Consider the following 25,232-nt stretch of genomic DNA (forward strand, 5'->3'; position numbering starts at 1 on the left):
GTAATTTAATCTAATATTAATGACACTTCTTTAGATTCTTAAGTAAATGTTGAAAGATTTATTCCACTGATTGATGAATCAATTTACAAGAGGCAAAGAGTAAGTTTAATAGGGTGAAAGTAATGGCTAGGAAAGCTGCTAAGAACCTGGAAATGCTTTACCAAAAAAAAAGTTAATAAGCCAGCATTTGCATCACTGAATAAACAGATAAATATGTAGAAGACAAACTGAAATATGATTTGAGCAGATACTTCCAACTGAAGAACCAGCTCTGACCTACCTGAAGAGCTGAATGGTCTCTTGTGCATCAAACATTTGTATCTTCTAATATAATAATTGAAAAGTTTGGACAAGGAATCTAAAGAATTATTTGTGTGTACTAAATAAGTATTTCTTGATTTCTTCTTTAAAACAGAGAATATTTTTGAACTTAAATTAAAGTTAATTCTTAGAGAACTCAATTGAGATCAGTTTAAATATTTTTATGCTTTTGCACTTTTCAGAACAAAGATCAAAGTTAGAAAGTTAACTACTCTCACACTAATTGTATTGTTTAGGTATGAAAATTTCCCTGTTAATTTTGGTCAAAATATTTCCCTTGCTGAGCTCATCTAAAAATAGTAGTCCCATCTGAAGGATGACAAGAATATATCATTTCTTGATTTATTGGATGCAATTAAAGTTATATTTTCATTTTAAAAATATTTCATGGCCAAGTCATTGGGTGTATGTAAGGGAGAGATTAATAGGCATCTGAATCGTCAGAGTCTCAGGGGAGTGTGGCTGAGTGGAAGAATAGATCAGTTCATGATGGAATGGCAGAGCAGATTTAATGGGCTGAGTGGCCTACTTCTGCTCCCTTATATGTCTTATGGATGGAACAGTCAAGCTAAACTAAGTCAGTATTCGTGAATTAACAATTATTAGCAACAGATTATATGTTGCAGCATAATGAGATTTTTTTAATGGATAGAGATGATTTGGGAAAGCTAATTTTTAAAAAAATACTGAATTTCGTTGGAATTTTATGTCCTTTTAAAATATTATGCATCTCTGCTGCATTAACTCCATGTAAGATTTTACTACTTTTGTTTCTTTTTGGAATCTAGGGTAAAATAGAATATGTGCAGTAGAATTTGAACTTCAAATTCATCTATTGGATGCTTGAAAACAAATTCATTGTTATAGAATTTAATATCAAAACTAACCCTGTTGCTGCTTTTCTCCCAGTTATATTTTACCAGACACCAGTAAGAAGAGCAGGCAGAAGACCCGAGTGGTAAAGAAGAACGTTAATCCTACCTACAATCATACTATGGTATATGATGGGTTTAGGTTGGATGAAATAATGGAGGCCTCTGCAGAATTATCAATTTGGGACCATGAAACATTTACTAATCAGTTTCTTGGAGGAGTTCGCCTTAATCTGGGCACAGGTATTAATAGTTTGAGTTGCAATCTTCTCACTATAATTTGCTTCAAACACAATTTAATGTTGCTAAAGATAGAAGTTTGCATAGATGATACAAAATTTTTCTTAAAACTTGCCCCTGTAACTGTACAGGTGCCTCTATCCAAAATATTTGTAAATGCTTTATCTGGAAACAGCAGAGGTGAAAAGAGCTGCTATACTTTCTATCCTTGTTTAGTAATCAGTGGGAGTGGGGTGTTTGAAAGACATTTTTCCTCGGGGAGATTCCTAATGTTGCAATGTTACACTCTGTATGCACCAGTGCAAACTATTGCCACGTCCAATCACACAAATTAATTGAAAGAACCTATACAATCACGATTAAATAAATTTTCATAAAATTCTGCTTACACTTAAATGTTAGATTTAAAATAAATTGATTGAAATGATTTGTATGAGTTTTGAAGTAATTAAAATGTAAGAGCCAGGGAATGGACCTCTAGGCTTGGTGTCATATAGGCCAGATAGTAGAGTAAACCTCACTCTTTACTGCCATAGGAATTTAGATCAGCCCTGATATAATGATGATATTTCCTTTTCTACTGCATTCTTTCATAATGCTAACATTGACTGATAAAGGTTGGCCAGCTTGATCAATGCAGTAATAAAGAATAAAGTTGGATCATTTGCAACTATTTGAGTGATGATATTCATCCTATTGACTTGTGATAGCTGAAAACATAGATTTGAATGGTAAAAAAACAGTATTCAAATCCAATAAACCATGTAATCTACTTTTTCCCCCTCAGGATGCTACTACATTAGCAGAGCCTTTGCATTTGTTGACTGCACATGCTTTCTATAACTAATAAAAAGTGATGTTTAATCATTATTTGTCTATTTTAGATTCATTGGAATAGTTATAATTACCTGAATATCTACAACACAAGTGTTAAACCAAATTCCATATCTGCTCTCTCATCTCAACATAAATATTCGAACAACTTAATTCAAAGAGCAAGGGAATTATCCTCCTAATACCGACCAATATTTTTTTCCCAAAAAACAATCTCATAATTTTCATTTTGCCATTTGTAAAAGCTTGTTGATTGCTTATTGCCTCTATTCCAAAGAAATTTTACCACATTATTATTTCAAAAATATCTTTGAATATTTTGTATCAATGCAAATGTAAATGTAAATACAAATCTTTCTTTCAGTACTTTTAAAATACAGAATTAGTTATCTGAAGTCGTGTTTAGCTATTGCAGTGGTGGCCCTGGTGAGAAAACATCACAATTATTTTCTTTGAAATAAGGACAGTTCATTTAATCACTGCAATGTACAGCTGTAGATGAGTTTAATGGCCAAGATTATTTTCTCCGGTATGTGCATTGGTGTGGATTGTAATGCCAATCCTGAGGATGCTGGATTAAAGTGTAAACTTATTATTTAAGTATTAATTTGAAAATTGAAATATTGCTCAGAAGGAAATTAAAACAAGGCCCTTAGGCTCAACAGAGTTTAATTGTCCAATCAAGCTCCTATACTCTAATTTTCTCTGTATCCCTATTTTACTCTTCCTTCTCTTATTTCCATGAAGTCTCTCCTTAAACCAATCTCATTTGCTGTTAAGACCACAATTTTTCATTCTCATCGTTCTCTGAAATAATTCTATCAATAGTGTACAAGTATATCTCAAGTGACACAGCTTGTAGATTTACCGCCTCACAAGACCAAGAACCAGGTTCAATACGGACCTTGGGAGCTGTTTGTGTGAGTTTGCACATTGCCAGTGACTGCATAGACTTCCTGCAGGTGCTCTGGTTTCCTCTCATATCCCAAAAATATGCAAAGATGGTAGGTTAATCGACCGCTATAGGTTGACTCTAGTGTGTAAGTGAATGGTATATTCAATAGAGACTTGCTGAGAATTTAGACAGAATGAGATTAATGGTCAGTGCGAACTTGGTGGACCAAAGGGCCTGCTTCTCCTTACTGTGAGGCTCTGACCCTGTCGTGTTTCAGCTTAATGAAATTGAATACATAAAGCTGAGCACAAAACACCTTAATTTTCCTTCACTGCTTTTTGTTTGGAATAATCATCTTTTAAATGGAAGGTGGCAAGTTCAAGTCAAGTCCTATTCTTGAAACATTAGATAATTGAGTGCTCTTCAAAGTAATTCACTGAATGTGTCTGAGATGACTTAAGCTTATCAGTGGTGCAAGCCTATTACATACCTCTTTCTTTTCCCATAGGGAATAGCTATGGCCAAAATGTGGATTGGATGGACTCCAGTGAAGAGGAGGCTGCTCTCTGGAAGGACATGATATCCAAACCAAATGAATGGGTGGAAGCTTCACTGCCTCTCAGGCCAACTATGACAAAAAGGAAGTAAAGAACTTCAGTTTTACTTGGTTTTAGGTTCAACTTGAACTTGAAAACCATGACAAGCAGAAATCCCAATAAGTTGTGCTTTCTATATTTTTAATCAATTAATTCCTCTTTTGAGGGGTGATGGGTTTCAGAGTAAGGCTGGGGTTTATTTTTCAAATTGAACAAGTAAATTACTAAATAAGAAGCATCATTTGAAGAATGATGGGATGAAATTTTAAAACACAAGAGAAAGTCTAGGAGGATAAATTGTATTGGAAAGGGAAGCCTGTGTGCAGTTTGCATAGACGGGGTCAAAAACTGACTGTAATGAAATGCCATATACAATGTTGGGAAAGTTGAATAAGCACACATCATTTCTCATTGGAAAAAAAATTAGGCAAGCAATTTCTATGTACCATTTTTGTTGTTCATATATTAAAATATTGTATCACAATGCATTTAATTCATTTCTCAAATGTACGATATAAGTACACATTTCAAAAAACAGGATGAATACAATATCGTCCCATCAAATAAATCTAGCCTTTGGGAAAGAATTGAAGTAGTTCAGAAGACAAAGTGGTGACATTAACTGAAATTGGAAAATTCAATGATCATACCTTTGGGAAAAACATTGACAGTTTTTTTTTCTCCCACTGATGGCCTGCTCGACCTGCTGAATTTCTCCAGGAGACTGTCTAGGTAAGCAACACCCTATCTGTAGTACTACATTTCTCATTTGTGCCTCTTGTCACACTATGACGACTTTATCTGCAGTCATTAAATAAATTAATTTTTCAGGTCAATGATCTTTTAAAGGTTAGATCTGTAAAGGTAAGAGAAAAACAGATTTAAAAATCTGGAGAAAGGGAAGCGAGATGAAAACAAAAAGATGAGGCCTTAGATGAATAATGCACCAGAGAGATTTAAAGTTGGAAAGAGAATGGAAAGCTAAGATTTCAGATTTATTATCGGAGTACAAAAACACATCACATACAACCCTGAGATTCTTTTACCTGCGGCCCAGGCAGAATTACCACTTATTGGCAGTGCAATAAAATTGTACACAATGTACACAACTGTGCAATGCAGAGAGGAAAAAAAAACAATAAAGAACAAAAGTAAATGAGTCCCTGATGTTTGTTGTTGAGGATTCTGATGGTGGAGGGGAACCTGATAGTGTGAGTCTTGTGGCATCTTAACCTCTTTCCTGTTGGTGGCAGCAAGAACAGAATGTGTGCTGGATGGTGTGGATCCTTGATGATTGCTGCTGCTCTCTGTAGATGTTCTCAAAGATGGGAAAGGGTTTGCCAGTGATATCCTGGGCTGTGTCCATTATCTTTTGCATGGCTTTATGCTCGAGGGTATTGGTGTCCCACATAAGGAGGACATGGTTAAATGGTATTGCAAAAACAACAAATGCAAACACACAGCGTATATGTTTGTGTGTGAGTAACCTATCACCATGTCTTCCTTTGAAATGGCCACCCTATCCCCATAACAGACCATGATGCAGGTGCTCTACACATTTTCCACCACACCTCTGTAGAAATTTTCCAGAATTTCTGGTGTCATACCAAACCTCCACAAACCCCTGAGGAAGCAGAGGCGCTGATGAGCTTTTTTCACGTGTCATTAGCGTGTTGAGTATAGGAATGATTCTCCAAGATAGAAACCCCAAAGCATTTAAATTTGGTCACTGTCTCCACCTCTGATCTCCCAATGATCACTGGATCAGACACATCTGGGTTTCCCATCTTGAAGTCATCAATCAGCTTCTTGGTTTTGGTAAAATTGAGTGGGAGGTTATTGTCGATGCACCATTCAGTCAAGTTTTCAATCTCCCTCTTGCATGCTGACTCATCATCTCTTTATATACAACCCACTACTGTATCATCAGATGGTGGTGTTGCCGTATCAAGCCACACAGTCATAGGTGTAAAGCGAGTAGAGCAGGGGGCTAAGAACATAGCTCCGGTATTGATGGAGATGTTCTTACCAATCCTCACTGATTGTGGTCTAAAGATCAGGAAATCCATGATCCAATTACACAGTGGAGTGTTGAGTCCCTAGTATTGGAGTTTGCTGATCATTTTTGAGGAGATGATGGAGGGACATGAAACAAAAGATCAATCCAAAGGAGGCATAATTTTAAGAAGCAATGCATTTACTGTGAGCTCTGAAAATGTGAGACAAAACAAAAACTGCCAGAATTATTCATTATCAGAAGTAATTAAATTCTGCTGCATTTGACTGTAATGAGGATGAACTGTTTCTCACATACATTGATTGAGCTTTATTGAAACCAGGGTTGGCATCAAAACAAGTCTAATTGGGGCATTAGGGTAACCATCGGGGGGGGGGGGGAGGAGGTGGTGGTGGTGTCTATCTACCTACCATGAACCTCCTCTGTGCACTGGTGCTGTAACACTTCTCTCTCCCTTCGACGTAACAGGTAAATGCGGTGCTTATATTGTGTGGAGACTAGTTATGCTTAGTGCTGTTGGTGGTGGTGGGGGGGGGGGGGTGTCTACAATACCTAATTTGTGGAGGGGATGCCTGAAATTGCCCCCCCCCCCCCCCCCCCCAACTTTGGTACCAGCGCTGATTGAATCAGTATGAGATGTCAAGAATAGAAGTGAAACTTTTGTTGATGCAATATGTACTTCAGTTCTCAATCTCAAAATTGCTTTCCACTATGGAGAGGAGACCATACTATGAGAATCTGCTTGGATGAGGAGTTGTTTATGCACTGGAAAAGGAGGCAAGAAAAGGGATCTAAGAAGATCTGAACAAAAGAAATTTCCATCTATCTCATGTTGTTATTCATAGCTTACATGCATATGGCTGTATGCAGCAAACACCTTTTATTTGGACAGAGTCAATGAGAACAAATTCTGTTTGACTAAGAAAGCTGATTGGCTGTGATTCCATCCAAGAAAGAAACAAAAGGCTCTTAAGTCACAAAAGAAAATCAAAAAGCTGCAGATGTTGGAATTCAATAGGTGAGGCAGCATCCATGCATAGAAATGGTCAGTCAACATTTCGGCCTGGGATGTAAGATTATGTCTCTTCTTGTAAATGTATGTCTTCTCCAAATTAATATTTTGTTTCATGTTCCTCCTTTGCTTTCCATTCTTATTTTTACATTTCTCTGGTCTATTTTCTCAGTAGGCCTCTTAGTTCTCACATTAAATCAGAGAAGGGGACTGCAGAGGGGTTCAATGTTCACAATGAAAAATAAACAATTGAAGGCAAGAAAATGCTAATTATTAATGTGGCAGAAGATTCCACAAATGTCACATAGGTTGGAACAAATTAGGAAAGGGGAGAAGGAAGAATATAAAGGAAAGAGTTCTATGGATTGAGAATGATGTGAAATGACAGGTCTACTTTGTCTACTGCAATGGTTTTCAAACTTTTTAATTTCCTCTCACATACCACTTTAATCCCCATGCTGTAGGTGTTCTGTGATTAGTAAGGGATTACTTAAGGTGGTATGTGAGTGGAAAGATAAGAGTTTGAAAATTACTGGTCTACTGGAAGAGGTGAAAGGAGCTTGTGTGGCGATTGAGTGTGGAGCTCATGGAGGATGGATCTCCAGAGGGAAAGAGATCAATTTTCTGGAAATACCTTCTGTGGTAGGTTCATGCTCCAGCAAGAGGTTTGCAGATAAACTTCAATCTTTCCAGAGAGTGGCAGAATACCAAGACTAGGAAGGAAAAGAAACATTGTGTATCAGGACAGATACAGATTTATACATTGTATAAGTCAACTTTAAAGTCAGATCTGGAAGTCAAGATAAGTCTACACAAGTTCTGCTACAAAGGATTAATAGAATCATAGAACATTCCAACCCCATTTACTCAGAGGATTCAAGCTGGGTATTATCTGCTTTGCCAACGCTTTGCCTAGCTGTGTAAATATGTTGAAGGTGGATTGGGGGTCTGAACTTGCTTGGTTTTTATCTGCTAAGGAAGGTAGTGTTAGAGCCGAAGCGGGGCCAGTCATGTTGCTGGGTCAAAACGAGGAGGGAAGATGACATCATGATGATATCTTTTGCATGCGACGTAAATGTGGGAATTTTAAAATTAATCAACATCAACAAACTCGGCAAAAGTCAGGATACATTCAGCTCTCACCCTGTGTTGCAACTGGGAGGATAACAAAATCCGTGAACATCTAATACTCAGGGGACAAGAAGAAAGAGATGGTGCAGGGGGCAAGGGATAAGATTTCTGGATCATTGGGATCTCTTCTGGGGAAGGTCGGACCTGTACAAAAGAGATGGACTCCACTTGAAGTGGAGGGGGACCAATGTGCTGGCAAGCAGATTTGCTAGAGCTGTGGGGGAAGGTTTAAACTAGTTTGGCGGGGGGTGGAGAACAGAGTGTGAGAGCAGTGTCAAGGGAGCATGGCCACCTAGATAAGAATAAAAACGATAACAAAGGTAGGATGGAGATTAGGGTAGAAGGTAGAAAAGAGAATGTATGTGAGGGTCATTCTCTGAAATGCATATATTTTAATGCAAGAAGCATAGTGAACAAGGTAGATGAGCTTAGAGCATGGACAGATACTTGAGGTCACGATATTGTGGCAATTAGTGAGACCTGGCTACAAGAGGGGAAGGACTGGCAACTTAACGTTCCAGGATACATTTGTTTTAGATGAGATAGATCAGGGGGTAAAAAAGGGGGAGGAGTTGCTCTGCTTGTTAAGGAGGACATTACTGCCGTGAGGTGGCAAGATGGTCTGGAGGGATAGTCCAGTGAGGCTGTTTGGGTGGAATTGAGGGGTGAAGGAGGCATGAGGGTGCTAATAGGGGTGTATTACAGACCACCAAATGGGTCAAGAAAACTAGAACAAATGTGTAGAGAGATAACGTATATGTGAGCATCATAAGGTAGTGATCATGGGAGATTTTAACTTCCCTCACATTGATTGGGATACCCATACAGTTAGAGGGCTGGATGGGCTAGAGTTCGTTAAATTTGTTTAAGATTGTTTTCTGAATCAATTAGTAGAAGAACCGACTCAGGACAGTGTAATACTGGATCTCCTGTTAGGGAACGAGCTAGGTCAGGTATCAGACATTAAAGTTGGAGATCCAGTTGGGTCTAGTGATCATAATTCTGTTAGTTTTAGGGTAGTTTTAGGGAAGAGCAAGGAGATTGGTGGTGTTGTGGACAGTGAGGTAGATTACCGTAGATTAAAAGGTGATTTAGGAAGGCTGGAGGTGTGGGCTGAGAAATGGCTGATAGAATTTAATACAGATAAGTGTGAGGTGTTACATTTTGGAAAGCCAAATCTAAATAGGTCATATGCATTAAATGGTAGGCTATTGAGATGTGCAGAGCAACAAAGGGATTTAGGAGTTGTGGTCAATAGTACCCTCAAGGCTGATACTCAGGTAGATGGTGTGGTGAAGAAGGCATTTGGAATGTTGGCCTTCACAAATCGGAGTATTGAATTCAAGAGTAGGGAGGTTATGATGAAATTGTACAAGGCATTGGTGAGGCCAAATTTGGAGTACAGTGTACAGTTTTGGTCACCAAATTATAGGAAAGATATAAACAAAATAGAGAGAGTGCAGAGAAGGTTCACGAGAATGTGGACAGGATTTCAAGGTTTGAGTTACAGGGAAAGGTTGTGCAGACTGGGGCTTTTTTTCTTTGGAGCGTTGAAGATTGAGAGGGGACTTGATAGAGGTGTTTAAGATTTTAAAAGGGACAGACAGAGTAAACGTGGATAGGCTTTTTCAATTAAGAGTGGGGGAGATTCAAACTAGAGGGCATGGTTTAAGATTGAAGGGGGAAAATTATAAGGGGAACATGAGGGGAAATTTCTTTACGCAAAGGGTGGTAGGGATGTGGAATGAGCTTCCGGCAGACGTGGTTGAGGAGGGATCATTGGTTACATTTAAGGAAAGACTGGATAGTTACATGGATAGGAGAGGACTGGAGGGGTATGGACCGGGTGCTGGTCAGTGGGACTAGGAGGGTGGGGATTTGTTATGGCATGGACTAGTAGGGCCGAACTGGCCACTTACTGCTGTAAGTGGTTATATGGTTAAATAAATCGCCAGTTAATGGGCACAGTGAAGAATAGCATGATGTTCCAAAGGCTGGCCACTCATGTCAGGGACTGTGACTTTGAACAGACCAAAGACGGGCCACTCATCGAAAGGCTGGCCACTCATCTCAGGGACTGTGGCTTTGAACAGACCAAAGGCTGGACACTCATTTCAGGGACTGTGGCTTTGAACAGACCAAAGCCCAGGTAATAACAAAGTTGAAAAACCTTCGCAAGAAATTTCATCAGGTCATGGGTTATAACGGTTGGAGTGGCAGAGGGCGTCGGGACTGGCCCTATTTTGACTTGTACCATTCTATCTGGAGGTCAAGCCACTCTGCCAACCCATATGCTCTGCTGAGCAACGTGGAGGATTCAAATTCCCCCGAGCCTATTCCTGCTGCATCTCCCACCACCAGCAGCAGTGCTGATGCTGGAGACGTTAGCACATCAGATTTATTGTTTTGACACCGTGCTCAAAAGCATTCAGCAGGATATGAGGATCAAGCCTCACTTCTACAAGAGCTGATTTCACTCATGGCTGCCCCTGTAGTACAGCTCCCTGCTCCCTCTCCATAGCACCAAACTCCTGTATGCCAGTACAATGCTTCTGCATCCCAGAGGCACCATTACTATTCCCCGCCACATGACAATATCAGTTTAATCCAGACAGATGTGAATCATCTAGTCCTCCATCCTCCAGCTGCTCGAGTGATTTAAAATGAATCCCCACTGATTTGTGCCTTTACCACTTTTGAACATCGTAAGAGGTGATTTCTTACTTTGCCCAGTTATATTTGCACTCTTATTGTTCTTTACATGCTTTAAGTGCACTAAAAATTTCTGACATGTGTCATAAACATTTGCTAAAAGATGTTATTTGTTGACTTAATCATCTTATGTTTACAGAATGGACAGAATTAGTTTACTGAAGAGACATAATAGCTCCTGGTGCTTGTGCACCGTGATTTAAAAGCTCAGGGAGATCGGGTAGTTCAGCGATCCACTCTGGCAAGAATTGCTCCTTGCTGAGCTTACATATATTCTGTATAACGCCACAACAACATCCGATACAAATGTCATACAAATATCAAGTCGCTTGGCCAGGCTCTTCCAGTGACCTTTGAGACATCCAAAAGCATTCTCTACCACCATCCTTGCTGAGCTCAAATGTAAGTTAAAGTTTTGCTGCCGTTGATCGAGTGCGTGGTGGTTAGTGAATCCCTTCATCATCTAGTTCGTGAGGGGGTAAGCTGGGTGTCCTTTCAGATACATGGGGATTTCTACTCTATTAACAGTTCTGGATTTCTGTGGGGTGAGCAATGTCGATGCACAAGTACTTTATACAACCTCTGAAATCACAGTCAGTTCACTAATGTCTTCTAGTGCTAGCTTTACAATAACAGGATAGAACCGGATCCTTGAACTTGTCATAAGTTTCATTTGAAGTAGTCAGTCAACCATTCCTTCAGTTTAACACACAAATATTTCATTTTCATTGTATCCTAGATGGTTACATGAGATGATTAAAAACACAATTTATTGTGTGATCCACACATACATCACAGTACTGTGGGGTGTATAAACTTACTTCATGTGGGAAGAGGTATCCTGCTTGATCTTCGGCCTTTCTGTAGATGGGTGAAATTGGCTAAAACTCGAGAATCATGTGTGCAACCAGGTCAACCCACATACACATCTGTGAAGTTGGAAAAACAAAAGAATGAGTGTATAGATCAACATATGAAACACATCAATCACTGATAAAGACAGATAATTGTAACTCAGGCCAAGATCCTTACCAATAGTTGTAGACAATAACAGCTTGAAGAACAATTGAGTACCACCCATTCTGATTGTAGTAGGCTTTTGCAACATCATACAGGGCGATGATCAATGGCACCAGCACACATTTGATAACCCCATTCCATAAATCTGTCCATTGTCTCCAGGAGACACGCATCACTTGGCAGTTAGAAAAAAAACATTTAGAATGGGCCTTCCTAAGTGCTCCAGTAACCTGGTGTACCAACGCACAGAGAGTGGCGAGACAGACACCAAAAATACAACTGATAGATTGATATTCACATGAGGTAGTATACCACCACAAAGCAATGGTGAGTCTAAGCCAAGGTTCCAGAAGCTGTTGCCAGTTTGTTGTCTTGCGCCTCAGGTGAGGCTCAGTGAGTTCCAATACAAAGTCAAAAGCGTTCTGAGACATACAAAAGTGACTCCATCACTCATCTTCATCAAAATTGTTGAGGTCATTAGGTCAGAGCGTGGGCCCCTGCAGCCTCTCTCTCTCCTCCACATTCTTTTATGAGATACCAGTGCGAATTAATTCAGAAGAACCAAATGTCTCAGTTTATGGCATTCAAGGTCTATGTATCTTCCTGTTTCTCTTCAAATTCTCCTTGAACATTTTTCTGATCACACGAACATGTTGTTCACACAATTGCGACATTGCATGCTTAATAAAATTGATTACAATGTGCAGAATATTTGCTTGCATTCTAGGATTACATGGCTATCAAATGTAGCTGCTGTTCCATCACCATTATTGTGTTCAGAGCAATGTCACTGCCCAGCGCATACATTTCACATCATTCTAGATGCTGAATCTGCTGTGCTACACATCCCCCCTCTTTTGCTTTCGAAAGCCAGCTTGCTGTGGAAAAGGACTCACCAACCCGGCTTTTCTTGTTGTGTGTGAACAAGAAAGCCGGCTTCCAGAGATGGGTCATGTATATGGCAATAGTGTGGCTTTTCAGTGTAAAAAGGGTATACCACCCAAAAACAGACCCTTTGGCCCTCTAGTCCACATTGAACTATGTATTCTGCCAAGAACTAATAACTTGCACCTGTACATTGTAGAAGTTGACTTCTACAATGTACAAATCTGTATCTGTCCATATATGCAAGAGTATTAGATCAAGTGTCAATGTATCTTCACCTTCCTAGTCTTGCTATTCTGCCACTCTCTGAAGTTTATCCTCAAACCACTTGCTGGAACATGAATCTACCACAGAAGATATTTCCAGAAATGTGTTAATCTCTTTCCCTCTGGAGATCCATCCTCAATCACCACACAACTTGCTTCCACCTCATCCTAAGATTCACATGATAGACTGATCCAGTAGACAAAGTAGACCTGCCATTTCACATCATTCTCAATCCAAAGAACTCATTCCTCTTTATACTCCTCCCATCTATAGATCTAGCCTATCTACATATAAGTGACAAAATTTAGCTAGTATTCATTGCCTCCTCTGGCAGCTTGTTCCACACTCTCTTCTATGTCTGAATGAAGAATTGCATCTAATGATCCTCTTAAACATTTAACCTTTCACCCTTAACCTATTACCTCTAGTTCTTGTCTCACCCAACCTCAATGAAAGCCTGCTTGCACTAACCCTAAATAATTGTTTATCTCAATCAAATCTCCTTTCATTTTCTGACACACCAAGGATTAAACTTTTCCTTACAACTCAGCTTTTGAAGTTCTGGCAACATAAATATTCTCTGTAATCTTTCAATCTTATTTATATCTTACCTGTAAATAAGTGATTTAAACTGCACACAGTACTCCAAATTGGACCTCACTAATGCTTTACACAACCTCAGCACAACTTCCCAACTCCTTTATTCAATACTTTAATTTACAAAAACCAATGTTCCAAAAACCCACCTGCAATGCCACTTTCAAGGAATTATGTATTTGTATTCCCAGATTTATTTTAAAAAATAGATTTTATTCTCAATAAATCATTTACAAAAGGAAAATTATTTGAAGTCATATTCCTATACATGCAATTCCATCACTGTGCATTGTTACATTAATTTATATTTACATCATTACCTCCACTGTGGCTCCTTGTTGTTACTCCCCCTCTATTTTTCAGGGGCTTTCCTTCATTCTCAACCCCTCAATGCCTAGTAATGGAAGGTTTCTAGACTGTGGACCTTCCCTAAAGTGTCCTCCCATTGGCTTCCCTGAGCCTCAGAACAATCTCCAGCACATACTCTTGCAGCATCAACATTTCTGTTTGCTGAACACAGGTTTTGGGCAGACCAAAGTGCATCTTTTACCAAGTTGATAATCTTCCAGCAGTTCTGGATGTCTGATTCTCCATCCCTAAGAACAGCCCATAAATCAGAGAGTCCTCTGTCACACTGCTGCAGGGGATGAACCTGGACCTATGCATCCTTCTTCACATACTCTTAAAGAATCTGCATTCTCCAAAGAATTAGATGACTGTCTTCACTCCATCTCAGTCATCTCAGGGACAACATGTATTGTGATTGATGTTCCAGATGTACAGTAAGGATCTGACTGGGAGGGCTCCTCTCCCTGCCAGTCTAGTCAAGCCATGGTGTTTGTTTGAGATACATCTGTTCTGCTGCACTATGCAGTTGTTACAGTATATTTTTGGGAGATAACTTGGGGAAGGTTTTTAGTGTAGGTCACATACAAACACTTTAAAACAGATCTTATTTAAAATACTGGAGCTCTGCTAATGCTAGACATATCAGCACCAGAACCTTTGCAGAAGCTTTGGAGAGTACCCAAGATACTTCACTAATGGATATTGTTGTTTTCAAAAGGCAATAGATGAAAGAGCTTGTCAGAGCTGCATTCTGTTTGGAGTGGAACTTGCTGCTCTAGGATGGTCATATGGTTTTGCAAGCAGAGAGAGTAAAACAGGCTTTGTGTGTGTGTGTGTGTGTGTGTGTGTGTGTGTGTGTGTGTGTGTGAGAACAGTTCTACATTAGGCAGCAGCAATTGGGACTGGAGCAGGACAAGCTAGCAAGCTTGTGAAAAACTCCATTTGGAAGATGAGTTGTGAGTGCTTAGTTCAGCCTGGTCAAAGTCCTCATGGTTCATGCAAGAGGACTGTCTAATGTTTCACTTGAAATAAGAGAAACAAAAAGGAACTCTGTGGTGACCTGAAAGAAAGAGGTTATCATCTGGAGAACCCTGAGGGGGCAAGCTTCTTCATAAAGACACTGAAGTGGCTGATTAAAAAAGGAATCAGTTATGGATGTCAGCATACAACAAATCTCTTTCTGAAAATCAACAAGAACCTTCCTGATCGGTAACCATTTGCCTTTCATTCACCAAAGCCTGGTGAACTTTATAAATATTAAATTCTGTGCACAGTATAAGAATTTCTTGCAACCAGTGAACTTGGGGAAGTGAGAAATGAGATTGGACTGTAAATCAAAGAACTTCTCTGAACTTACACACACATTACATGCACGTATGCTTAGAGTTTGAAGGGGGTTAAGTTAGGTTAGTTAAGTCAACAGTGATAAGTTAAATGTGATTCTGTTTTCATGTTTAAAGATAATTAAAAGCAACTTTTGTTTAAGCAACCATTTGTATTGGTGAATATCTATTGCTGCAGGGTTTTGGGTCCTCTGGGCTCTTAACACAGTTCCCTATCATTTACCATGCAAGTTTTATAATTTTTCTTCCTCCCAAAGAACAACGCCTCACACTTATCCTCATTAATTTCTGTCTGTCACTCTACAGCCTATTTGTTCCAGCTGGTCCAGATCCCACTGCACACTTCGAAAGCCTTATTTACTGTACATTATTGCCTCATTTGAATCAAAGGAAATAAAGGACTTCTATGTTCTTATAATTATAGGAACATGGCTCCAGGGCTCTGGATTTGGCTATCCAGCTGGAAGGCCTTATCTCCTTTCGGGCAACCAGAAATACTCCGACTTCTGGTAAGACCTGAGGAGGGAGGTTATACATCTACATCTATAAGGGCTGGAATACAAATGTCTCTGCCATAAAGGGTCACTGCTCAACAGAGTGAGCTCTTAATGGTGAAGTGTAGGCCTTTCTACTTATGCAGAGAACTCACAACAGTCTCAACGCAGCAGTGTGTAAGAGCACTGATTTATCACAGCTTATAAAGAATACACTCACATGTTTCTTTCAGCATAAAGTCAACTTTATTATTCACAAGATACAACATTGCATTCTTCAACTCCCCAAACACCAGCCAGCCAAACTTCTTTGACCTTCTCATTGGCTCACTGCTGCACAGGTGATCCTGACACTCTCACTCTCCTTCTGTGTCTGGGACCCATTTACTGATGCTTAACACACCCGTGCATTCACACTATTACTCACTTGCGTTGCATCGCTTACATCATCATCAGTAACCAGCACCGCTCTCCATGAAGATAAGTATGCAACCAAGACAAGTCTATGTTGCTTCATCTGTGACCATGACAACCTCGCACCCTTCCCCTGCACCCCCCCAACACAGCCTCTGAGCTGTGCAAGGAGGAGACTGATTGGAACTGTCCCACTACGTAATGGTCTGGAGGGCTGACAGTTCAGCCCAACCTCGTATAATTGTGCAAGACAGGAGATGTACAGTCTGACGGCAAGGGTGCGACTGATCCTCCGACTCTGGCTCTGACACAGAACATGGACCGTCGATATACGCTAGCTTCAACCTGTCCATGGAAACTGTGTCAGGTTTTCCATTCCTGTCAATCACAAAAGTCTTCAGGTGACATCATAGCTGATGCCTACCCATGTAGGAAAAGGTTGGAGTAATCTCATGTTTTCCTGAAAATTATCAACGTAACTAGCCGGATCATAGAGCGTGGTGCTTGGACTTGGATTCACAAACTCGCTCTGCAAGGTTAATGTAGTGCCATATACCAGCTCTGCCACTGAACATCCAAGATCTTCCTTAGCAGTAGCATGCACGCCAAGGAGAACCGCGGACAAACATTTGATCCATGTCGATGTTGCCTTCAATTGATAAGGCGCTGGTGCTTCACAAGGTTCCTGTTGATTAGGGGAAGAATCCAATCCTTCTATCTTCAATGCAGAGTTCATGGACACAATGAGGTCAGCATGATCCACCAACTGATCAAGAGTGGACATTTGAAAGATACTCACCAAATGCTCTAGAACATGATGAGATAGAACCTCTGTTTCCAAAAATCACCTTCGGCAGAGTCTGTCCCAGCTAGCCTGTGCCACCTCCTCAATATCTGTGATGGTTGCCTATTGCCTAGGCAATATGAGTCTCCTTAGATGGCTGAGTATGCCACTTAAGCATATTGTATTGGAGATTACCATCTGGATCAACCAAGACATGCTCCACTTCACAGACAATCTGCTCTGGAAGATGCTCCACAAGTAAACTGCACTTCATCTTCTGACTCATCACAGTGAGGGTAGAGAAATGCATTACCAGGATCATGAACCATGCTGGTGTATTATTAATAAAAAAAGGGGAGATGGAATCTTCAGTTTGACCTCCCCAACTTCTCCTGTAAGGGGTTTATCCTCATCACAGTCTATTTTAAATTAGAAGGTACTGTGAACTTACGGGGTCACCACTTGTAAAAGCCCTGATTTATCACAGCTTACAAACAAATAAAGAATACACTCGCTCATTTCTTTCAGCACACACCATGAAGTCAAATTTCTTTATTATTCTCTCGACACAACATTGCATTCTTCAACTCCACAAACACCATGCAGCCAAACTCCTCTGACCTTCTCATTGGCTCACTGTCATCCTGATGCTCTCACTCATCTCCTCCTGCGTCTGAGATCCATCACCCATATACTGATACTTAAAACACCCGCGCATGTGCGCCATTACCCCCTCTGTGTCGCATCACTTACATCGTCAGTGGCCACTGGCACCATTCCTGATGAAGAAAAGTATGTGACTGCGACAAGTCTATGTTCCTCCATCTGCAAATGATGGGGAAGAAATGAAAGAGCAATTCGAAGCTATCTACAAGGCCCTGACAAATCACCTGATGGCTGGATGATTGCTGCCGGTGACTTCAATCATATCTAATTAAAAACAGTCCTGCCAAAGATCCAACAATATGTCAACTTTGCAATCAAGAGAGAGAATACATGGAGCAATCTATGCTACAAGCCCATACAGGCAAAGGTTCTCAAATCTTCCTCTGCTGCATTGACAACTACTTTGGGGCTGCCTCATGCATTCATGATGAGCTCATCATTTCATCCACTTTGCTGTTAACTTCCACCTGACCTCAAATTCACTTGGTCCATCTCTAGGAACAGTCTGGTTTTTTTCAATCTCTCTGTCTATCTCGGGAGACAAACTCTTGACAGACATCTTTTGCAAACCCACTAACTCCCACAACTACATCAACTAAACCTCTTCAAACCTTGTCCCATTAGGATTCCATTCCTCTCTCTTAATTCCTCTGTCTCCATTGTATCTTCTCCTAGGAATGATGTCTTCCATGCTAGGATGTTCAAGATGTCCTCCTTAAAAAAAAAATGGCTTTCCCTCTATCACCATCAACTCAGCTCTCACCAAAATATCCTCCATTACTCGCACATCTGCCCCTGGCCCTTCCAATCACAAGTGTGACAAGGATGTCCTCACCTACCATACCACTAGCCTCTAGATCCACAAATCACCCTCTGCCATTTCCATCACCCACTATGTGATCCCACCACCAGACATATTTTCTCTTCTCCTCTCGGCCTCCCGGATCCACTCCTCCCTTCCCATCATTTGCCATCTTTCACCTCTGTTCAGGGCTCCAAGTAGTCCTTTCAAGTGAAGCAATATTTCACTTGTGAATTTGCAGGATTCATCTGCTGCATCTGGTACTCCTGTTGTGGTCTCCTCTACATCGGAGAAACTGGACTCTGTCCACTATATTATCAGGGATCTCCCAGAGGCCACCTATTTCAATCCGCAGCATTCCAATGCCATCATGTCTGTCCAAGGTCTCATGTACTGCCAGACTGAGAACATTCACAAATTGTAGAAACAACACCACCTATTCCATTTGGGAACCCTCCAACTGGATAGCATTAACATTGATATTTCTGATTTCTGTAGCTCCTGCTCCCCAATCTCTCCCCTTCCCCATTCCTATTTCTCCTTTCCTCTCATTCAAGCCCCTTTCATACTTGCCAGTGATCCCAGGAATCAAATGCCAATCGGCCATTAAAGTGGCAAGTGTGAAAGCAAAATCTGCTCAGTGTCGGCATCAGATGACGTCATCTCATGCTGGGGATTGCCGACCTCAATCCTTAGTACAATTCCCGGCATTTGCAGACTCTGGCATTGAGATCAGGCAAGTGTGAAATGGGCAATTGCATTACAGGCACTTCCAAAGGTAGATCAGATCAAACGTCAGGTATAAACCCTTGCAAGTGTGAAAATGCTCAGTGTCTCAGTTAGGAGTGGTCTAGTGTGAAAGCTCAAGCCCCCATTCCTATCCCAGGATACTGAACGACTGATTTACTGGGAAGCAAGTGTGAAAGGGCTTTCTCTTTCTTTTTCCCTCTGTCTCCTTTCCCCAGCTATGCTTCCACAGAACCTAAAACACCACCACCCACTCCCCCATATCAATTCTCACTATTCCTCTCGACTGACTCTATCCAATTAACAATTTTTGTCTGCTGGTCCGTACTCCTCCCCTGACCAGTCTTCCCTTCTCCCCAGCCTTTTAATTCAAGTGGCTGCCTGATTTTTACTCATAGCTTGAAAAAGGTCTCAGGCCTGAAGCATGAGTTACATACATTTACCTATTATGGACGCTGCAAGACCTGCTGAGTTCCTCCAATATTTTTGAATTTTTACTACAATCACATTATCTGTCGACTTTTGTTTTTGACAGATATTATCTTCAATTTGGTCTACATAAATGTTCCTAGAGCGCACATTTGTGACAGCTGTCCCCTGCCCCCACCTTGAATACTGTTAGGTCTGCTTTGTTCATGAATGAGTGAGACAAACACCAGACTGAGTCGAAATCAGGGTTCTTTGTTCTTTATTACCGGATTGTAACACTTGCGACTAACCATGTTAGTCGGAGAATGCATTCTGCCGTTATCAGCAAAATGGTGATTTTTTATACCCTTGGATACATGCTTAGAACATCATCATATCATTACTTGTCCAATGACTAAAACTGTTGCTATCCTTTCCCTGCTAGCTTCCTGCCTCTCAATCCATCAATGTCTCTCTTATCTTGTAAGTACAAGGATGCATTTACATCTTGTTACAGCCCTGTACAGGGCAGGGTAACTCCTTACACATTCCCATCTCATGATGTTTTACCTTACAATACTCAGACCATATCTTGCTAATTCCTGCATACAGGCGTGAGGTCAAAAGACTCACATCAGGCTGCGTGCTGCGGACACTGGCTCATGAAAACCAGATATCGGAACTGGGATTCATTTAAGAGGGTAAGAAGGCTTTGCCATGGGCCTTGAAGGCTTCCTTATCATGTCTGAAGTTTGGATCTGGGCTCATGTTGCTGTCGATTTGAACTGAAGTCTTGAGTTGATGCAGAGGGTCCAGGAAAGCTGGAAGAGAATCCACAGTCACTCAGTAACTCTGACGTGGCTCTCTTTTGCTTCTTGCTCTAACTGTAAGGGGCTGTTTTATTGCATAACAATACATTGTATCTGACTGGATAATAATTCTGAGATTGTTAGCTTCAATGGCAGTACATATAGAAATAATCTGTCTTGCATACAGTGATTCAGATGCCAGTACACTGAAACAAGTTCTCAATGGTACCATCAGACTATAATAAAGTACTAACTAAACCACAAGAGAAAAGCGGAACTTACTTAAACGCTGCCATAATGATCTGGTGTTCTCAATCAGGAAGGTAGCATTCACCTTTTGCTAGTGTTCTTGCTGCTTCCTGTCAGTGTTTGCTCCTGTTGGTAGATGGAGTCCAAATCCTGGTCATTTACTTGAGATTGTCTTCTGGGCTAGTAACTCCTCTGTTGAAAATAAACTTTTACCAGCTGTGCTAAATCCATCATGCAGAGGAATGCCACACAGCAGTAACACAGGTAAAGGCATTAAAAAAAGTGGAAGCAATAGAATACACAGCTGCAGATGACCGCTACAAAGAAATTTTTTGCTGATTGACTGAGTCAGGCGTATGAATAACAATAGCAGGCGGGAACATCCATGTATATGAATGCCATTCTTCCCCAGCCTGTTTCTGCTGAGTTAGCTGGGCCGCCTGACCAACACCATTCTAGGGCTGTTGGTCTGATGCTGCCCCAGCTTCTACTCCTGCCGGTTCGTTGTTCTGGGAGTCGTTTTAGCGAACTCTGTCTGCGTCTGCTGCTGCGCGATGTGTCGGCCCAATCTCTGCAATTGCAGGCCGTCACACAGTCATCATTGTTTGATGGCTGTACGGCACGTCTTGGCTGATGGATGAAGGTTTTTTTTTTAAAAACTGATATAGTATTAGGTAGTGTTATAATGTGGTCAAATACTGACTTTAAGGGTCAGAACAGTGTGGGAAAAAAACTTGTAGAATGTATATTTGCACTAATTATTAACTTTGACTATCCAGCCAGAATGAGGTCTCCTCTTTTCCCCCTCACTTTCTTGGCTTCTTCCTGCTCTGCAGCAGGCAATACGACATGATTGCAATGTTGTTCTGTAGTACGCAGAAGACCAGACTCATTTTATTGAATGAGTCCAACGTGTTATTGAGAGCAGAGCAATTACAATGATTTGAAAAGACCAGATAAAGTTTCATGATGATAGTAATTGGTATTAGAAGATAAATGATAAAGGACTGGTTTAAGTAAACAAAAACAGAACATAGGTAAAAGCTGCTCATTCTGAAGTTAATTCTTCAGTATGGAATTGCTACCATTTCTATTACCTTTCAGACCATTTTCTCTGGAATAAACTAAACATCTGTAGACTCATGGTACTTCAGATCAACTTCTACAGTAAAAGAGTAAATAATCAAATCAAAAACAAAAGCATTTTAATTACTTGGACAAAACTGAATTCACACACAAAAATGCCTGTGCTGTGATGTTTGCGCATGTCCTATCATGAATGAATGGCTCTGTGACACATTAAACTGTTTAAAACACCGGAAAGGGTGATTGAAGCTGTAGATGAGATTTAATGAACCATGTAATTAGGCAGAAATCAGTTCTATCTGAACCAGGACTTTATATTGCAATTTATTGTTTTTGAAATATCAATACTCAATCATTTATTTTAAGATTGAGAGGGATAAATCTCAAAATATTTATTCCATTTCTCTCGAGTGGTATTTGGGATGTGTGCTTTCTTCTCTCTAAAGTAATTAGCTTCCCTTCTCCCCAAGTTTTGTTTGATATGACTCAAGTGTGGCTCATGATGTGTGGAACAAGATTATAGAGATGATGTGACACATCCTAATCTTAGCCAGTCACGTTTGTTGCACCTGGACTGGGAGTTTTTGATTTGGTGTTTATCTTCATTAACTACAATTGTCCTTCTTGTGAAATGAACGTTGATAGCTAATAAGAACCTTCTATTTTAGAATGAGGGCATTGGTTTAGGTGAGAGATTTAAGAGGGATCAAAGAGGCAACCTTTTCGCTCAGAAGGTAGACCATATTCTGAACAAGTTGCTAAAGGAAGCTACAGTGAACAATTACAATGTTCAAAAGACATTTGGACAAATAGGACAGGAAGGGTTTAGACATGAATCAAACGGAGGCAAATGGATCATCGAGAATACCAATTTAGTCAGCATGGATGTTTGGGCTGAAGGGCCTGTTCCATGCTGTATGAGTCTATGGGTTTATTTCTTCTCTTAAATATCAAATTTATTAATATCTTCCAAATATTTTTTGCTACTTTAATCTTCTTGAGCAAGGAAAAGAATTGCCTGTATTAAATTTAATCTGCCATCACTCTGTCCAATTGATTAATCATCTACCTTTTCTAATTTTGCAAAATCTCAGCTCAAGAATGCCCATCTAAGTTTTAGACTTTGTTCTACTCGCACTTTCATGTGCTGTAGCCTCTGATTGCAAGTTGAATTTAAAACAAACCAACTTCAGCCTATGCAATTGTGATAAAATTGGGGAAACTCGGAGGGTTTAATACTTAGCACAAAGTTATTACAACACCAGCGACGGGCTCAAATCTGGTGCTGTCTGTAAGAAGTTTGTATGTTCTCCCCATATCTGCATAGGTCTCATCTAGCTGCTCCACTTTCGAAAGACATATAGAGTGAGTCTGTTAATTAGTCACATAGAGTGTATTTGGGGACCATGGACTCATGGCCAGAAAGGTCTGTTAATGTGCTGCATCTTTAAATTAAATTAAAGTCTTTAGACTTTAAATGTGGGATAAAATAAAGCAATTTTACAACTCAAGACACTAATATCCTCAGGGCTTTTCTTCTTCTTGGCTTCGCAGACGCAGATTTATGGAGGGGTAAATGTCCACGTCAGCTGCAGGCTCGTTTGTGGTTGACAAGTCCGATGCGGGACAGGCAGACACGGTTGCAGCGGTTGCAGGGGAAAATTGGTGGGTTGGGGTTGGGTGTTGGGTTTTTCCTCCTTTGCCTTTTGTCAGTGAGGTGGGCTCTGCGGTCTTCTTCAAAGGAGGTTGCTGCCCGCCGAACTGTGAGGCGCTAAGATGCACAGTTGGAGGCGATATCAGCCCACTGGCAGTGGTCAATGTGGCAGGCACCAAGAGATTTCTTTAGGCAGTCCTTGTACCTCTTCTTTGGTGCACCTCTGACACGATGGTCAGTGGAGAGCTCGCCATAGAACACAATCTTGGGAAGGCGATGGTCCTCCATTCTGGAGATGTGACCCATCCAGCGCAGCTGGATCTTCAGCAGCATGGATTCGATGCTGTCGGCCTCTGCCATCTCGAGTACTTCGATGTTAGGGATGAAGTCGCTCCAATGAATGAATATCCTCAGGGCTTTTAGGATACTTGTATTTACACTGATGAAACTCTTTATTAATTATTTGTGGCAACCATGGTCATTTTATTTGCATATTTGTCAGAGATGCACATATGCATTGTTTGCTTTGCATGACAAAGATATCCAGAGAAAAAAAAAACATTAATCCAAAATTTGGATTAAAATTTTGTATTCCTCACACCTTAAGCTGATGTACCTTTCAGTTTTGGTAATGTGATAACTTAATTCCTCAACTTAAATCATGAACAAGTTATCATATATGTGGAAATGGTGTAAATAGAAATTAATGTAACAACGTGCAGGGATGGAAATGGATGGCTACAAAAGGTGGGAATAGATTTCGAATGGTTTTCTTTTTGTAAAAAAAAATGATCATGACTAAAATTTATTTCTAGAAAAAAATTGAATAAAAAAACTCTACTGATGCTTTTTGGTAAGGGAATTAAAATCTTAATGGTGCCACTTCTTTGAGTCAATTTCAGCACTAGCCATTTTCTGATTGTGCAAAGGGCAAAGGGCACAAGTGCTATTATCTCTTCAATTGATTCTCAGTGTTGAAAACATGCCTTTTCTGCACAATATCCTAGTCAGTTGGAGTTCAACGGAAAAACATGCAGACGCTGGGGTCACAATATCCTAGTCAGTTGGAGTTCAATGGAAAAACATGCAGACGCTGGGGTCTGCTGGAGAAACTCAACATTCATAGAGTGTAAAAGGCAGACTCTTGAACCAGGGCTCAGAGCTGAAATATCAACTGGAGTAAAAGAGAAACAATCTTTTCTTTCTTCTAAAAATTGACTTTATTCTCAGAGGATTGCTTGCAAGGAAGAAAACAACTTAAAAATATTATTTACTAATAAACGTCAAGGCTGTGGTTCTGAATTTCCGGCCCTTTGAGGATTATCAAGCAATGCAATTTTGGGGAGTAATGATAGAACAGCAGAGTAAGACAAGTTAGTAGCACATACTAAATTCCTTCCACTCAGAGGTAGGTAAGTACTTGTTTACAACCTGAGATACATAAAGCATATATTGTTAAGGTGGCATTGGTTAGCAGGAATTCTCTTGTGCAAACATATTGAGGGTAGATTAATGTTAGTTGTCAGAATGAGCTCAAATGAGTATTTCAGAAAAAAAGGGTTCAGCGCACGGAAACTTACCTTCTCATATGAAGCTTGTATTGAAATTATTCTTTTGGGCAATGGTTCCTTGATCAGTTGTCTTGGTAATGGCACATTCTTCACTTGTCACTCTCCCTGAACTCCATCTCCCCCAAATCCTTTTCCTTCTGTATCTTTCCTCCAAGCAGCAAACATTTGCTGTAAGCTGGTATCAGGGCCAGATATGGAAGGCTTGGAAAGGTTAGGCTTATTTGTCATCAATGAATCATTTGTTCTTGTTCTATTCTATTTATAATGGTGTAATATTTTAATTCCTATTTGTAAAATAGTAGTTAAGTAAACAATAGTCAACTTAAATCTAAATATAGAATGTCCAGACTTAAACAATAATTGGTTGGAGTTACCAATTTTACATAATGTAACGAGACAGTGATTCAGTGAGAAAAACTCTGAAGTTGAAAATGAAATGGTCAAAATATGCTGAGCAA

The 25,232-nt window shown here is 40.2% G+C and overlaps 1 protein-coding gene and 1 long non-coding RNA gene across 7 annotated transcripts in view; one reads left to right on the forward strand and one right to left on the reverse strand.

Annotated features, from left to right (window-relative positions):
* Nucleotides 1–4,242, forward strand: part of LOC138736812 (synaptotagmin-like protein 1) — a 192,213-nt gene extending 187,971 nt beyond the window's left edge. For all 5 annotated transcript variants that reach the window (XM_069886859.1, XM_069886862.1, XM_069886864.1 and 2 more), the window contains 2 exons: nucleotides 1,231–1,436; nucleotides 3,671–4,242. In XM_069886859.1, the coding sequence (XP_069742960.1) occupies nucleotides 1,231–1,436; nucleotides 3,671–3,810 (346 nt within the window). In that variant the 3' untranslated portion in view covers nucleotides 3,811–4,242. The remainder of the gene's footprint in view (nucleotides 1–1,230; nucleotides 1,437–3,670) is intronic.
* The window catches only part of LOC138736813 (uncharacterized), a 28,038-nt gene extending 3,074 nt beyond the window's left edge, over nucleotides 1–24,964 (reverse strand). The window contains exons 1-4 of one of the 2 annotated variants that reach the window (XR_011340601.1): nucleotides 24,784–24,964; nucleotides 11,452–11,559; nucleotides 7,422–7,500; nucleotides 4,409–4,614 (exon numbers count right to left, since the gene is read on the reverse strand). This is a non-coding gene — a long non-coding RNA (uncharacterized lncRNA). Of the gene's footprint in view, nucleotides 1–4,408; nucleotides 4,615–7,421; nucleotides 7,501–11,451; nucleotides 11,560–11,662; nucleotides 12,156–24,783 lie in introns of those variants that run through there. The other variant, XR_011340600.1, reaches the window with a different exon arrangement.
* Nucleotides 24,965–25,232: the final 268 nt, after the last annotated feature.

Source organism: Narcine bancroftii, chromosome 6 (genome assembly GCF_036971445.1).
Source record: "Narcine bancroftii isolate sNarBan1 chromosome 6, sNarBan1.hap1, whole genome shotgun sequence".
Lineage (NCBI taxonomy): Eukaryota > Metazoa > Chordata > Chondrichthyes > Torpediniformes > Narcinidae > Narcine > Narcine bancroftii.